Source organism: Sphaerodactylus townsendi, linkage group LG12 (genome assembly GCF_021028975.2).
Source record: "Sphaerodactylus townsendi isolate TG3544 linkage group LG12, MPM_Stown_v2.3, whole genome shotgun sequence".
Taxonomy (NCBI): Eukaryota; Metazoa; Chordata; class Lepidosauria; order Squamata; family Sphaerodactylidae; genus Sphaerodactylus; species Sphaerodactylus townsendi.
Genome location: NC_059436.1, coordinates 52,812,584 through 52,827,740, shown reverse-complemented (window position 1 = coordinate 52,827,740; position 15,157 = coordinate 52,812,584). Strand labels below are relative to the sequence as shown.

The 15,157-nt window shown below is 51.1% G+C and overlaps 1 protein-coding gene across 4 annotated transcripts in view; it reads left to right on the top strand.

Annotated features, from left to right (window-relative positions):
- Nucleotides 1–15,157, top strand: part of RXRA (retinoid X receptor alpha) — a 190,036-nt gene that overhangs the window by 107,840 nt on the left and 67,039 nt on the right. For all 4 annotated transcript variants that reach the window (XM_048512638.1, XM_048512636.1, XM_048512639.1 and 1 more), the window contains exon 2: nt 12,892–13,157. In XM_048512638.1, the coding sequence (XP_048368595.1) occupies nt 12,948–13,157 (210 nt within the window). In that variant the 5' untranslated portion in view covers nt 12,892–12,947. The remainder of the gene's footprint in view (nt 1–12,891; nt 13,158–15,157) is intronic.

The window sequence follows — 15,157 nt, the reverse complement described above, 5'->3', positions numbered from 1 at the left end:
ACACAGCACCCAAGTGATTCTGGCTGTGAAAGCCTTCGACAATACAATATTAACACTGCTGATCTCTGTCTCTCTCCTGGTGGGTCAGAGCTGGCTTTACAAAAGCCAGGGGTTCAGTGTTCATTCCAATAAAGACTCCTGATGGATGAACTCCAGAGTCTGTCATTGAACGAATCCTAGACCTGACAGCTTGGAAGCGTTAATTCCTTCAGCTGGATCTCTGTGACATCCCATTCTATCTGCTTATCCCGTTTTACGTTGCACTTGGTTTCACACTCTGCCCGTCTAACAGCAGCTGGCAGCCTTTCGTACCCGTGCTGAATGAAAGAGCAGACCTTATTTTTGAGGCAGAAAAATTCTCCTCCAGCTTTTGACGTCTGCCGTGCCTGCTTTGCAGTTATCCTGGATGCGGCTGTGGATCCTCAATCCCGCTGTTTCCCCCCCTTACCAAGTTTCCTTCACCCTCACTGTGGCTGCCAACCCAGATCAGGAACAGAAAGTCTCTGGGCCCTTTCCAACTCCAAAGCTGGCAGCTGGCACGCACTGCGTCTTGTGACCCATTTATGCAACCCCAGATGGGCGGGCTGCCTTCTTTGGTGTCGCCCCTTCCATCGCAAGGGGCGAAGCTCCAGAAATCTTGTCCGGCCCTCCTTCACTTCTGCCACAGTCAGTGAGATTTCATCCACGCCACGTCCGAGAAGGACAGTTAGATCGGAGTGTAGGAGCACCTCAGAGACCAGCAGGACTTTTGGGGTGTGAACTTCCTTGATCAGATAGGAGTAGAAATGAAGATCTCTGAGTCTTTATATCCCCGTCAGAAGGGAGGGAGGCTGCATCAGTTTATTTCCGGAGTCCTGTAGCTCCTTAAAACTGAAGCGTTCTGTGCCCATAGCTGAAGTCCAGCTCCGCCGCTGTCTCTTTCACAGCACGGGGCAGCAACTTGTCCTGTGGTTTTGATGAGAAAGCTGGAATTCCCAGAACGCTGACTTCCTACCCGGGATGCCGTCTTGTCCTGGGGCAGTGCGATTGCAAAATATTCCTGGGATTTGAGTGTGCGGATGTTCCATTCGCATATTTTCACTTGGAGCCGATGAATCTGTTTGTATTTTTACAGTGGCTGCTGCCGCCCACTTTGACTGGGCAAGAAAGAAATAAGCATCAGCATAAGCATTTTATTGTCATTGTGCACGCACAACGAAATTTACAGCAGCATTCCTCGATGCACACAATTTCAGACTCATACCCCATCCTCACTTTCCCCTTCCTCCACCCATCCCTACACAGCCCCAAACACATCAACACGAAGCCACGGAGTTCAGCATCGCCACAGCTCTAGAGGAGAAGCTGTCTCTAAGCCTCTTTGTCCCAGTTTTGATAGACCTGTATCGTCTGCCGGATGGTCACAGTTCAAAAAGAGAGTGTGCTGGATGAGACGGGTCTCTCAGAATATGTTGGGCTTTCTTTAGGCTTCGGGAATGATAGAGTTCTTCCAAGGAGGGGAGAGGGCAGCCGATAATCTTCTGAGCAGTAGTGATCACCCTTTGGAGCGCCTTCCTATCTGCCACTGTGCAACTGGAGAACCATACACAGATGCAGTAGGTTAAGACACTCTCTATAGCACAGTGGTAAAAGGACACCAGGAGTTTTCCATTCAGTTGTTGTTTCCTTAAAAGTCTCAGATAGTACAGTCTTTGCTGGGCCTTCTTAACCACCGCGGCAGTCTGTACGCCTCAGGTCAGGTCCCCTTTAATCATGATGCCCAGAAATTTAAATGTGACCTAGGTAAAAAGTAAGGGAAATTCCCAGCATTTCGTCTAGCTGAGCCACAGGTGACTTTTTTTTTCGCTTCTCCCTCTGACAGGTGACTTTTTTCGCTTCTCCCTCTGACTTGCTGAACTCTTCTCTGCTTTGCTCTTTGGCCAAAGCTCAGCACCCTCCTGTGGCCAATTCTATCATTTCCAATTTGCTTGCAGCGCATTAAACTGCAGTTGAAGGTAATTAAAAGTCCATGAAGGATCCCAGCTAACCTGTCAGGTGGGCTGTTGCCTTTGCCTCTCCCGATCTTGGGTCTGCAAAGTCCTGGAGGATGAGGAAGAGGAAGAGGCCCTGTGGCAGCTCCCCAAGGAAAGCGACACGGGCCAAGAGGGAGCTGTTCCCAGTGCATGATGGGAGACTGGCTGCAGTCCGGCCCCATTAAACTCTCCTAAGCTGCTTATTGCGGTAGCCAGGTTCATTGTGGCCGGCGAGAGCCATAAAGCATGTGGGACAGCCCCCTCCCCGTGCCATGGTTGATCCTGAACCGGTTTTTCTAATTGTTTCCTTTCTCTTATTCTCTCAAATACGCTTCTCCCTCATTCCTCCTTTCCCTTCCTTTCCTCTCTCCCTTCTGGAGAGCCAGCGTGGTGTCGTGGTTAAGAGCAGGCTCGCTCTAATCTGGAGAACCGGGCTTGATTCCCCGCTCTGCCACTTGAGCTGTGGAGGCTTATCTGATGAACTAGGTCAGCTTGTGCACTCCATGCCAACTGGATGACCTTGGGCTAGTCACAGTTCTTCGGAGCTCTCTCAACCCCACTCACCTCCCAGGGTGTTTTCGGGGGGGGGGGGGGGGGGGGAAGGGAAAGGAGATTGTAAGCCCCTTTGAGTCTCCTTACAGGAGAGAAAGGGGAGATATAAATCCAACTCTTCTCCTCCTTTTCCTCCTCCTCCTCCTCTTTCACACTGTTGGTTTGGGGCCGGAAACAGGAGCAAGGGCAATACTGTTTCTGAAAAGTCACCTCATTTGAATGCTGCCCCTTTCATCTTTTTTGTTAATCTTCTTTGGCCTGACAAAGATGACCTTTCGTCCCCATCATACACATTTTAGATCCCCAATTAGTCAACCTAACTGGGGTGCTGTGTGGTTTCCGGGCTGTCTGGCCGTGTTCTAGCAGCATTCTCTCCTGACGTTTCGCCTGCATCTGTGGCTGCATCAGATACTCTAAAGATGCCAGCCACAGATGCAGGTGAAACGTCAGGAGAGACTGCTGCTAGAACACGGCCACACAGCCCGGAAACCACACAGCACCCCAGTGATTCCGGCCGTGGAAGCCTTCGACAATACAGTCAACCTAACTGCTTATGCTGGCCAAGCTGGGTTTTGGTTTTGAAGCTGGGTTGATCTGAAGTTGAGTTGGCTGTCTGCTGGTTGGGCACAACCCCAGCCAGAACCTTCCAGAGAATCCTGGCCACCCTGGGTGCCAAACTTTTAAATAGCGGGAAGCTGATAAGTCGCTAGCTTCCATGACGGTTGAGAATCGTCTCATTCAGTAATCCTGTGGGTTAGCCTGCAGAAGGGAAAAGAAGGATGGATGAAGAGATAACTCCGATGATGTGAGTAGAACAGACATTGGTGTAAGTTCTGCAAAAAGATAAAGGTGCCTTTGTTGGCCTTCACCCAGAGGTGGGATCCAGCAGGTTCTCACCCGTTCCCGAGAGTGGGTTACTAATTATTTGTGTGTGCCGAGAGGGGGTTACTAATTGGGTCTGCTTTTCCGTTAGAAATTCCATTAGGTCCAAAAATCATAAAGTCCTGTTGTTTCCTATGTGGCTGGTTAGCAAAGGTAGAAAACGGGATAATTCTCCCTGTTGGGCTGTTTTAAAAACATGTTTTGGAAATATGGTAAAGTTCCTTGTTTAAGGAAAGTTTCCTTCTTTTGATTTCTAGAAACAAAATGAAGTATTTGAAAGTATTAAGTATTTGACAGGCAGTCAATTCGAGGAGAAGTCGTTGTTTCTGTTGGCAGTAGACGATAGGACTTGCTATAACGAGTTTAAATTATGGGCTGAAAGATACCAGCTGGAAATTAGGAATTTTTTTTACAGTAAGAGTTTTTTACCGTAACAGAGAAATTATTATTGCCCCGCCCCCGGAATGCCCGGCCACGCCCCCGTCGTGCCCTGCCCAGCCCCATTGGCGCTACGCCACTGTTTGAATCCCACCACCGTGGGAACCTGTTACTAAAAAATTTGGATCCCACCACTGCCTTCACCTATATAGGAGCCCCGTGGCCCAGGGTGATAGGCTGCAACAATGCCATCAGAGCTCTGTTCGTTACCTGAATTTCATCCAGGTGGAAGTCCATTTCAAGAAGCTGCCTCAAGGAAAAGCAATTCCACCTAAACATCAGGAAGAACGTCCTGACCATCAGGGCTGTTGGACAGTGGAATACTCTGCCTCGGAGTGTGGTGGAGTCTCCTTCTTGGGAGGTTTTTAAACAGAGGCTGGATGACCATCTGTTGAGAGTGCTTTGATTGTGTCTTCCTGCGTGGCAGGGGGTTGGACTGGATGGCCCTGGTGGTCTCTGCCAACTCTGTGATTCTATGATTCAGGGTTGTCTTAGCTTTCCATCGTTCCAAGGTCCGTAAAAATGAGTACCCAACTTGCTGGGGGAAAAGTGTAGACAACTGGAGAAGGCAGTGGCAAAACACCCCATAAATGAAGTTTGCTGAGTAAACATCCTGATTCACATCAGTAATGGCCTGGTGCTTGCACGGGGGACTCCCTGTACCTTTTACTACATTTGTGGAGCTTCTGTGGCTGAAAGGAGAGATTGGGGGGAAGAACCAGTGAGTTGGCGCAACGGATGCAGGACCGGCCGGGCATTCGGCATCTGCAGTCAGGAGACGGGACATTTGTTAGTTAAAATGTATTTCTGACTTGAAAATGATTCTGTTTTGGTTTTTCATGCTGTTGGCAGGATTTAGAGATGACACTTGTCAAACTGCCTTCATTGTGTGCGTGTGGAGTTCCTTCCTAGCTTGGGAGCAAGTGGGCCTTGCACGGAACAACAAAGCGTAGCTAAATTTGGAATCGAATCTCTCATTTGCTGCCTGTGTGATGAGTTCTGAAATGGGTGGACAACTACTAGATATGTCGTGGCACTGGATTTTGACTTATTAAGGATATCACCATGTGATAACTTCCTGTCTATGCTTTTGAGAAATCTTTGTTTCAAGTCACTGTTTTAAAAATACTTTGGCGGAGCATGCTGCCAGACCACATGGAGGCTGTTGTCCCATTTTGTTTCCTCCGCATTGGTAAACCAAGGGATTGTAGGAGAGAGGAACTGTTATGCTGTGGGTTATGATCTGTAGATTATAAACAGAGGGTCCCAACCGTTTTGAGTCTGCAAGCACCTTTGGGATTCTGACACAAGGTGACAGGTGCAACCAGAAAATGGTTGCCACTGACTGTGAAGCTGCTTTGTGATTCTCTTGCAATCTCCCCCCAAAACAACAACAACAACAACAACAACAACAACAACAAACGGATTGGTTAACCATGCCTGGTTCAGAGACCCAGCAGAATTAATTGAGTAGAGGCTGATGGAAAGGTTAAATAAAATCTTGCAGTGACTCAGGGTGGGTGAACTGCTTTGGGCTCACAGGATCCTTCACTTGATTAATGCATTTCTTGCGGCTTGCGAGCAATTCCCTCGCAGCACGCAGACGGGGAGTGTCTGGGTTTGAACGAAAGAGCAACCGCAGCTTTAGAACGGTGAGGTGGGGCGCAGGTGTGGAGCGGGTGCCTCTCTTGAACTGGAGCCGTGTCAGATTTCTCCCCATAAAGGAAATTCGGGAAGGTTTGGAAATGCGTAAAAATTGTCTACGGAGGGAAAATAGCTGCAATTTTAGGGGAGGGTAATGCCTTGCTAATGTGCTGCTGTGGTTTCAAAACAGGGAACTTGCAACATAGCATTTATTTTGGTCTGGCGGTTGTTTGTAAAAGTTGCCTTTGCTGCGAATATAAGTGGCGTGTCTTTTTTTTTTTTGCTCTGCTCCTGGATGTTTCTGTGCCAAATAGCTTCCTAGTGGATGGGGCCCTGTTGCTGCTGGAATGGTCCAAAAACGTCTTCAGATGGCCTTTTGGGGATTTGGTGCCTCTGTGCAGGAAGGAGGTTGGGTGCAAAGCCTCACCTGTACCCTTTCCACGCAGGGGGTAGGGACTGTGTGGGCCAAATTAGCAGTCTGCAGCCTGGAAATTAAGAGACAGGGTGGTGTAGAGGTTAGAGCAAGGGTGGCCAGCCTATGGTGCTCCAGATGTTCAAGGACTACAATTCCCATCAGCCCCTGCCAGCATGGCCAATTGGCCAGCACAACCCAGACCAGGCTGCAGTCAGGGAGGAGGGCCTGGACGCAGGGGTGGCCAACCTATGGCACTCCAGATGGTCATGGACTACAATTCCCATCAGCCCCTGCCAGCATGGCCAATTGGCCAGCACAACCCAGACCAGGCTGCAGTCAGGAAGGAGGGCCTGGGCGCAGGGGTGGCCAACCTATGGCACTCCAGATGGTCATGGACTACAATTCCCATCAGTCCCTGCCAGCATGGCCAATTGGCCAGCACAACCCAAACCAGGCTGCAGTCAGGGAGGAGGGCCTGGACGCAGTGGTGGCGAACCTTTGGCACTCCAGATGTTAAGGACTACAATTCCCATCAGCCCCTGCCAGCATGGCCAATTGGCATGGGAATTGTAGTCCATGAATATCTGGAACACCATCTGGGAATTGTAGTCCATGAACATCTGGAGCGTCATAGGTTGGCCACCCTTGGGTTTAGAGCAGTGGTGGCGAACCTTTGGCACTCCAGATGCTAAGGACTACAATTCCTGTTAGTCCCTGCCAGCATGGCCAATTGGCCATGCTGGCAGGGACTGATGGGAATTGTAGTCCTTAACATCTGGAGTGCCAAAGGTTGGCCACCCCTGGGTTAGAGTGTTGAACAGCATCTGGGAGAAGATGCAAACTTGCTGAGCTCCACAGAGAAAGTGGATATTTCTCTTTTTAGGGGGAAAAAAAAACTTTAACACAAATCTAAATCCTGCCAGGGAGAAGTTATGTCTGGCACCTTTTCGTTCGGATTGTGCACAGCCAGCAAATATATGTACATTCTTGTCTCTTGCATAATTTAAATCTGGTTTTGCTTCCCGTGGGGGAGGGGCAAAGCCAGCCGAGAATGCAGGGCCCCTCCGGCTTCTGAGATTTCAGCAGGGTTCGTGCCTTTCCAAGCCTTTGTTCACAGCCACCAAAACTAGAACCTTGCCTTACAGCAAGCAGACACGTTCGACTAGCATAAGAAGCTGATTTCTGGGCCCGGTCTGCACTTTTCCTGCACCCCCGTGGAGACTCACCACATGCACAAACCTGTCCAGGGCACGCACACGTCGACACGTCTGTTGGCCCTGATGGGTATTGCTCTTTGACTTTGCGTAAAGGAATCTCCCCCCCTTCCCCCCCCCCCCCCAAATGCGTGCTGCTCCAACAAACACGCCCTGTTCTCTTCCTGGTGCTCGGAACTGTCTGATGCATGTAAACAGGATGAGTAAGAGAAGCTGGGGGGGGGGGGGGTTGGTCTGGCTGGATTCTGCTCCTGGAAGGGCTCACCAAAATCCCTCTAGTTGGGTCCCCCCCCCTCCCCTTCGGGGAGAACTCGCTGGTCATACCGGCTGCGACGGGGACACGCTTCTGTCCTCGGACGACCCTTGACCTCGTTCTCAGGACTGCTCCCTGCCCACCTCCTTTCGATGCTGCTCCGTGGCACTGAATGCTCTCCTCCTGCTACCGAATCCCTGCACGTTTGTTTATCTGTTTAAGATATTTACACGCCTGCCTTTCTCCCAGCCAAGGCTGATTTAAGAAAGGAAAGGGAGTGTTTGAAGAAATAGTGGGAAACCATAACCGTGCTGTTCTCGGCTGTTATGTAGACTGTCGGTGATTTCAAACTAGCCAGATGGACTGCAGCAGAGATGGGATCCAGCAGGTTCTCACAGGTTCCCAAGAGTAGGATACTAATTATTTGTGTGTGCCAAGAGGGGGTTACTAATGGGTGATTTTGCCACGTGATTTTTGCCTGAGTTACGCCCCTCCTCTCAGCAGTAGTGCGCAGAACTTGAAGCAGTCTAGCAGGAGGTGCACCGGCGTGAGTGGCAGCCTGCGCCTGCGTGCATTCGTTTCCCACCCAAGGACCGGCGCAGCAGCTGCGTCCTTGCCACAGCCCCGCCCAGGAATGCCCCACCCCCGAAATGCCCAGCCACGCCCCCATCGTGCCCCGCCCAGCCCCATTGGTGCTACGCCACAGTTTGAATCCCACCCCCATGGGAACCTGTTACTAAAATTTTTGGATCCCACCACTGGACTACAGCACATGAAATGCCCGTGTAAGTGATCTCTGGTGCCCTGTCACCTGATCCTCTGGGTTCATACTCAAAAGTAAGCCCCACTAAGTCCTTTAGGACTTACAGTCTCTGAAGGGATGCATAGGACAGCATGTCGGGTGGGTGGGCGCACTTGAGAGAGTACAGAGGAACTGAAAGCTGAAGAAGGATAACTCCTGCTGTTTACACAACCAGAAACCACTCTCTCTGTGAGGCAAAACAAGGCCAATGCAGAGAGATACCTCTCCATCTTTCACGTTAAGAGTTGGAAGCTCTTGCGCTGGGCGGGAGGGTTGGGGGGAAAATAGGAAGAGGGACAGAAAAGAAGGAAGAGGAGGAGGAGGAGGTTGGACTTATATCCCCCCTTTCTCTCCTGCAGGAGACTCAAAGGGGCTGACAATCTCCTTGCCCTCACAACAAACACCCTGTGAAGTGGGTGGGGCTGAGAGAGCTCCGAGAAGCTGTGTCCAGCCCAAGGTCACCCAGCTAGCGTGTGCGGGAGTGTACAGGCTAATCTGAATTCCCCAGATAAGCCTCCACAGCTCAAGCGGTAGAGCTGGGAATCAAACCCGGTTCCTCCAGATTAGATACAATCTCCTTTCCCTCCCCCCCAAACAAACATCCTGTGAGGTGAGTGGGGCTGAGAGAGCTCAGAAGAACTGGGACTAGCCCAAGGTCACCCAGCTGGCGTGTGTGGGAGTGCCCAGGCTAATCTGAATTCCCCAGATAAGCCTCCACAGCTCAAGCGGTAGAGCTGGGAATCAAACCCGGTTCCTCCAGATTAGATACAATCTCCTTTCCCTCCCCCCCCAAACAAACATCCTGTGAGGTGAGTGGGGCTGAGAGAGCTCAGAAGAACTGGGACTAGCCCAAGATTCACCCAGCTGGCGTGTGTGGGAGTGCCCAGGCTAATCTGAATTCCCCAGATAAGCCTCCACAGCTCAAGCGGTAGAGCTGGGAACCAAACCCGGTTCCTCCAGATTAGATACAATCTCCTTTCCCTCCCCCCTCCGGAGACACAAAGGGACCCTCCGGAGACACAACGGGGAGCTGATGAACAAAACTCAATCCAACCGAGGATTAGGGGCCTGCGACCTCCGGGGCGGCTGGGTCCCAAGGGCCTGTTTCCCAAACACAGAGCATGCACAGGGGGAAAGGGCGACCTAGTCATCCGGTTTTGCATGGAAGGATCCAAAGAGGAGAAGAAGAAGAAGAGTTTGGATTTATATCCCCCCTTTCTCTCCTGCAGGAGACTCAAAGGGGCTGACAATCTCCTTGCCCTTCCCCCCTCACAACAAACACCCTGTGAGGTGGGTGGGGCTGAGAGAGCTCTGAGAAGCTGTGACTCGCCCAAGGTCACCCAGCTGGCGTGTGTGGGAGTGCACAGGCTAATCTGAATTCCCCAGAGAAGCCTCCACAGCTCAGGCGGCAGAGCTGGGAAATCAAACCCGGTTCCTCCAGATTAGATACAATCTCCTTTCCCTCCCCCCCAAACAAACATCCTGTGAGGTGAGTGGGGCTGAGAGAGCTCAGAAGAACTGGGACTAGCCCAAGGTCACCCAGCTGGCGTGTGTGGGAGTGCCCAGGCTAATCTGAATTCCCCAGATAAGCCTCCACAGCTCAAGCGGTAGAGCTGGGAATCAAACCCGGTTCCTCCAGATTAGATACAATCTCCTTTCCCTCCCCCCCAAACAAACATCCTGTGAGGTGAGTGGGGCTGAGAGAGCTCAGAAGAACTGTGACTAGCCTAAGGTCACCCAGCTGGCATGTGTTGGAGTGCACAAGCTAATATAGTCCACCAGATAAGGCTCCACAGCTCAAGCGGCAGAGCAGGGAATCAAACCTGGTTCTCTAGATTAGAGTGTGCCTTCTCTTAGCCACTATGCCACGCTAGCTCTCATACAGGGGGGACACTGTTCATTCACAAAAGTGTTTGAGGGGCTGGCAGGCAAGAGTCCTGTGCTGCTTTCTGTGGATCTCTCCGTCCTGAGCGTTTGAGTGCATCACGCACCCCTGACTCCTAAGGCCACTTTGTGCGTTTTTCCTTTTGGGTGTGCCTTTGAGGAAAGATGTCAGCGAGAGACGAGGTGGCCACGGGCATCACGTTGGAGGCCCCTGTGTTACAGTATACCCCAGTCACCTTTGTAGGTGACTATATAGGTGACTTTATAGCAGTGGTGGCGAACCTTTGGCACTCCAGATGTTATGGACTACAATCCCCATCAGCCCCTGCCAGCATGGCCAATTGGCCATGCTGGCTGGGGCTGATGGGAATTGTAGTCCATAACATCTGGAGTGCCAAAGGTTCGCCACCACGGCTTTATAGGCTCTCCTGAATAACTTTGTTTTATCCAGTTTTGTTGCAGGGAACGGTGGTATTCCCAAGCTGTAGTGAACACCGTTGTCATATGAAGCGCAGAGCTGCTCTCAAGGGGTGAGGTGGCTTTGGGGTGAGAGCAGCAGTGGCGTAGGAGGTTAAGAGCTCGTGTATCTAATCTGGAGGAACCGGGTTTGATTTCCCAGCTCTGCCGCCTGAGCTGTGGAGGCTTCTCTGGGGGATTCAGATCAGCCTGGGCACTCCCACACACGCCAGCTGGGTGACCTTGGGCTAGTCACAGCTTCTCGGAGCTCTCTCAGCCCCACCTACCTCACAGGGTGTTTGTTGTGAGGGGGGAAGGGCAAGGAGATTGTCAGCCCCTTTGAGTCTCCTGCAGGAGAGAAAGGGGGGATATAAATCCAAACTCTTCTTCTTCTTCTTCTCTTTGGATCCTTCCAGGCAGAACCGGATGACTAGGTCGCCCTTTCCCCCTGTGCATGCTCTGTGTTTGGGAAACAGGCCCTTGGGACCCAGCCGCCCCGGAGGTCGCAGGCCCCTAATCCTCGGTTGGATTGAGTTTTGTTCATCAGCTCCCCGTTGTGTCTCCGGAGGGTCCCTTCCTAAAGCAGCAGACATAACAGGATTACAAGCTTTTCCAGACAATGGCCCTCAAAATGCACCCCAGGTTATCAATGGACACCATAAGTGGAGGGGATTAGGAGGCCGGCTTTCCTTTCCCTCTTCTGCTGCTAACCGAGAGCCCCTTTCCTGTGGCGGAGAGCCCTTCTCTGTCAGAAAACTTAAGGGGGGGGGGTGCATTTCCCTTGAGCTGCAACTAGGAGGGGGTAGATTTTTTTAAAAGGGACTGTGGTGAAGCCTGAAAAATTCATCGAGGGTCTTCATCATTGTCTTTCCTCTCAGCTCAAGTTTCTCCCATATCCAGATGTTACAAACGTCCACAGTTGTATCCTGCTTTTCCTCCATGGAGTTAAAGTTGTGCGGGTAGAAGGGGAGGGCTGTCCCATTGCATCCTGATAAGCCTGAAGGGCTGGCTAAGTCAAGAGATTGGGGTGCTGGGCCCAGGGTGCGGGAGAATGTGTATCCCAGGCCCCCCGGTCCTCATACCAGACTCCTGTCACGATGGCATTGTTGGAAGGGGGATCTGTTTGGGAGTCACTTTCCCTTTTGCAGTTGCATCGCTGTCTGCTAGCTCAGGCCTTGGAGTTCTGCGGCTGGAGTGGGCCTCCAGGTTGGACTCTTTTCTGTCTCTTTTCTGTCGCCACAGTGGCGTAGTGGTTAAGAGCAGATGTGCTCTAATCTGGAGGAACTGGGTTTGAATACCCGCTCTGCTGCTTGAGCTGTGGAGGCTTATCTGGGGAATTCAGATTAGTCTGGGCCAGGGGTCTGCAACCTGTGGCTCTGGAGCCGCATGCGGCTCTTTCATCCTTGTGCTGCGGCTCTGTGTGGCATGGGACCTGAGCAACCTAAGGACCACGCTTTGCCATAATAAGCTAGCGTACAACTACCCCGGGCCGTCTACGGAAGATGCCCCCAACTGGGCATGTGACAGCAGGCGCCAAACGAGGGAAGGAGGGGAAGGAAGGAAGGAAGGAAGGAAGGAAGGAAGGAAGGAAGGAAGGAAGGAAGGAAGGAAGGAAGGAAGGAAGGAAGGAAGGAAGGAAGGAAGGAAGGAAGGAAGGAAGGAAGGAAGGAAGGAAGGAAGGAGAGAGGGAGGGAGGGAGGGAGTGCCAGGGAGGGAGGCGCGCTCGCCGCTTCCCAAGTGCAACTTGCCGCCGTTGGCGTTGCCGCCGCTGTGTATCCCACCTGCCCACTTGGATTGCGGATGACGGCTCACAGCATTTTTTATTGGCTACATGGATAATTTAAGTTTAGTTTTTAAATTCCTTTGAAAGAGACCTTCAACTCGGTGTGGGTTTTTGTTGTTGTTATTTTTTAAGAGTTCAAAATGTTCAAAAGGTGTTCTTTACATAAATAAAATATAATTTTCTCGGTAGCACTTCATGGATTTCATAAGCAACACACTATAATTGTTTATACAAAGCGTAAAGGTAAAAAAAACAACATATGCGGTGTTATCTTCCTTTTAAATGTCAAAAAATATTTGCGGCTCCCTAGTGTTTTCTTTTCTGTGGAAACCGGGTCCAAATGGCTCTTTGGCCGTTCAAGGTTGCTGACCCCTGATCTAATCATTTGCTAACTGATCACCTTTTAATTTTTTTAAAAAAAGTTAATAAAATATACTTTTTTGAAAAATTCTGTCTTCCATCTTTTCTGCTTTTCGGAATCAGGAAGGTTGGTGTGACCGGCTAGCAAAGAGACCCTTTTCACTCATGGTTCTCTCTCTCTCTCTTTGCTCTGCAGATTTTTCCACCCAAGTCAATTCCACCTCCCTGAGCTCTCCGACCGGCCGTGGGCCGATGACCATGCCGCCCCTCCATCCGTCCATCGGGCCTGGCATCGGCTCCTCCTTGGGGTCCCCGAGCCAGCTGCATTCACCCATCGGCGCCCTGAACTCCCCCCTCAATGGCATGGGGCCTCCTTTCTCGGTCATCAGCTCCCCCATGGGGTCTCACTCCATGTCTGGACCATCCACCCCGGGCCTCGGCTTCGGCACTGGCAGCTCACAGGTGAGTAGCGAACAGGGGTGGGTGGTGGGGGCTCTGCAGCGGCTCAGCACACCTGCCCAGGAAGTGGTGGAGAGAACGAAGGGCAAAAATATGATGGAGTTTTTTAAAAGGGCTAGATTTGTTTGGAGGAAGTTTTCTTCCCTCTCTGATAACGCCAGAAGTCAGAGCATCTGGCAGGCAATAGATTCAGAACTGATGAGCTAAAACATTTTTGTCCAGCGCATGTGCTTGTGGAATCTAATCACCTTTATTTTATTTATGTAAACTTCCATGCTGGGGGATGTGATGGTAGCTTTGATGGGTTTTTAAAGGTCGGGTCTGTTGTGACAGGTGAAATGGCACTTCCATGTTAAGAGGCAGTATATCTTTTAGCCCCAGAGGAAGGCTCTCCCCTCCGTGGCCTGCTGGAGGGCTTCTCAGAAGTTGATGGACAAGGGAGTCCCTTAGTCTCCTCTTTAGGGAGCAGCAGTGGCGTAGGAGGTTAAGAGCTCATGTATCTAATCTGGAGGAACTGGGTTTGATTCCCAGCTCTGCCGCCTGAGCTGTGGAGGCTTACCTGGGGAATTCAGATTAGCCTGTATGCTCCCACACACGCCAGCTGGGTGACCTTGGGCTAGTCACAGCTTCTGGGAGCTCTCTCAGCCCCACCCACCTCACAGGGTGTTTGTTGTGAGGGGGGAAGGGCAAGGAGGTTGTAAGCCCCTTTGAGTCTCCTGCAGGAGAGAAAGGGGGGATATAAATCCAAACTCCTCCTACTCCTACTCCTTCTCTTCTTCTTCTTCTTCTTCTTCTTCTTCTTCTTCTTCTTCTTCTTCTTCTTCTTCTTCTTCTTCTTCTTCTTCTTCTTCTTCTTCTTCTTCTTCTTCTTCTTCTTCTTCTTCTTCTTCTTCTTCTTCTCCCTCTCCCTCTCCCTCTTCTTCTTCTTCTTCTTCTTCTTCTTCTCCCTCTTCTTCTTCTTCTTCTTCTTCTTCTTCTTCTTCTTCTTCTTCTTCTTCTTCTTCTTCTTCTTCTTCTTCTTCTTTTTCTTCTTCTTCTTCTTCTTCTTTTTCTTCTTCTTCTCTTCTTCTTCTTCTTCTCTCCCTCTCTCCCTCTCCTTCCTTCCTCCCTTCTTCTCTTCCTTCCTTCCTTTCCTTCTTCTTCCTTTCCTCCTTCCTTCTTCTTCTCCTCTTCTCTTCTCTTCTTCTTCTTCTTCTTCTTCTCTTCTCTGCTTCTTTTAGGCTGGCAGCTTTTTTGCTTTATGAGTGCAGACATAGTGGCCTTCTGTTGAGCTTGGTGCAGAAGGCCTCCTCCAAGCCACTGAGGAAAGTGCGAAGACTGGCATTGAGAGGGAAGGCTGGCAAGGGGGGGGGGCAAGATTTGCCTACCCCCCCCCCCCTTGCAAATCTTAAGGAGCAAGACTCTGGTTTTCCTCTTTCCAGACTGGCCTCTGTTCCTAGTGTTATTAGTCTTATTTCCTCCTGCGAGGCTAGGATTTGTTTCCCTTCCCCGGGAGGTGCGAGTCTGTGGAGCTGATGGAAGATTATGTAAAAACAGACGGCCCTCCCACGACCAGGAGATAAGTCCCCTGGGCTAAAAATAGCCAGGACTGCCCCAGCCACCTGTTGCAGACAGGCTCCGCAGGGCTGGCTGAGTGTTGCGCGTTCCCTGTGTGAGTGTGTGTTTATATGTGTGTTGGGGGCGGGAGGAACAGACGAAGGAACTGGCCACCCCCTGCCGTTTGTTTCTGCTTTGCTTATTCCGGCTTCTGTCTGGGAGCTGTACACCTGCCAGGGGTTTGGCTTCTTTTATTAGCTTGATTTATGGCGAGGGGAGGACACGGGTGTTCCTCGGGAGGGGGAGCGAGGCTCAGGCGGAGCCAAAACCCTCCAGGGCGCCTCCCTGCACATTAGACGTGGATTTGATGTGCTCAAGAGCAGCGGCGAGCCGGTGGAATCGTTCCAACAAGTCAAACGTCCGTGTGTTACTTACATCACCACACGTTATAGCAGAGCTGTGGTCTC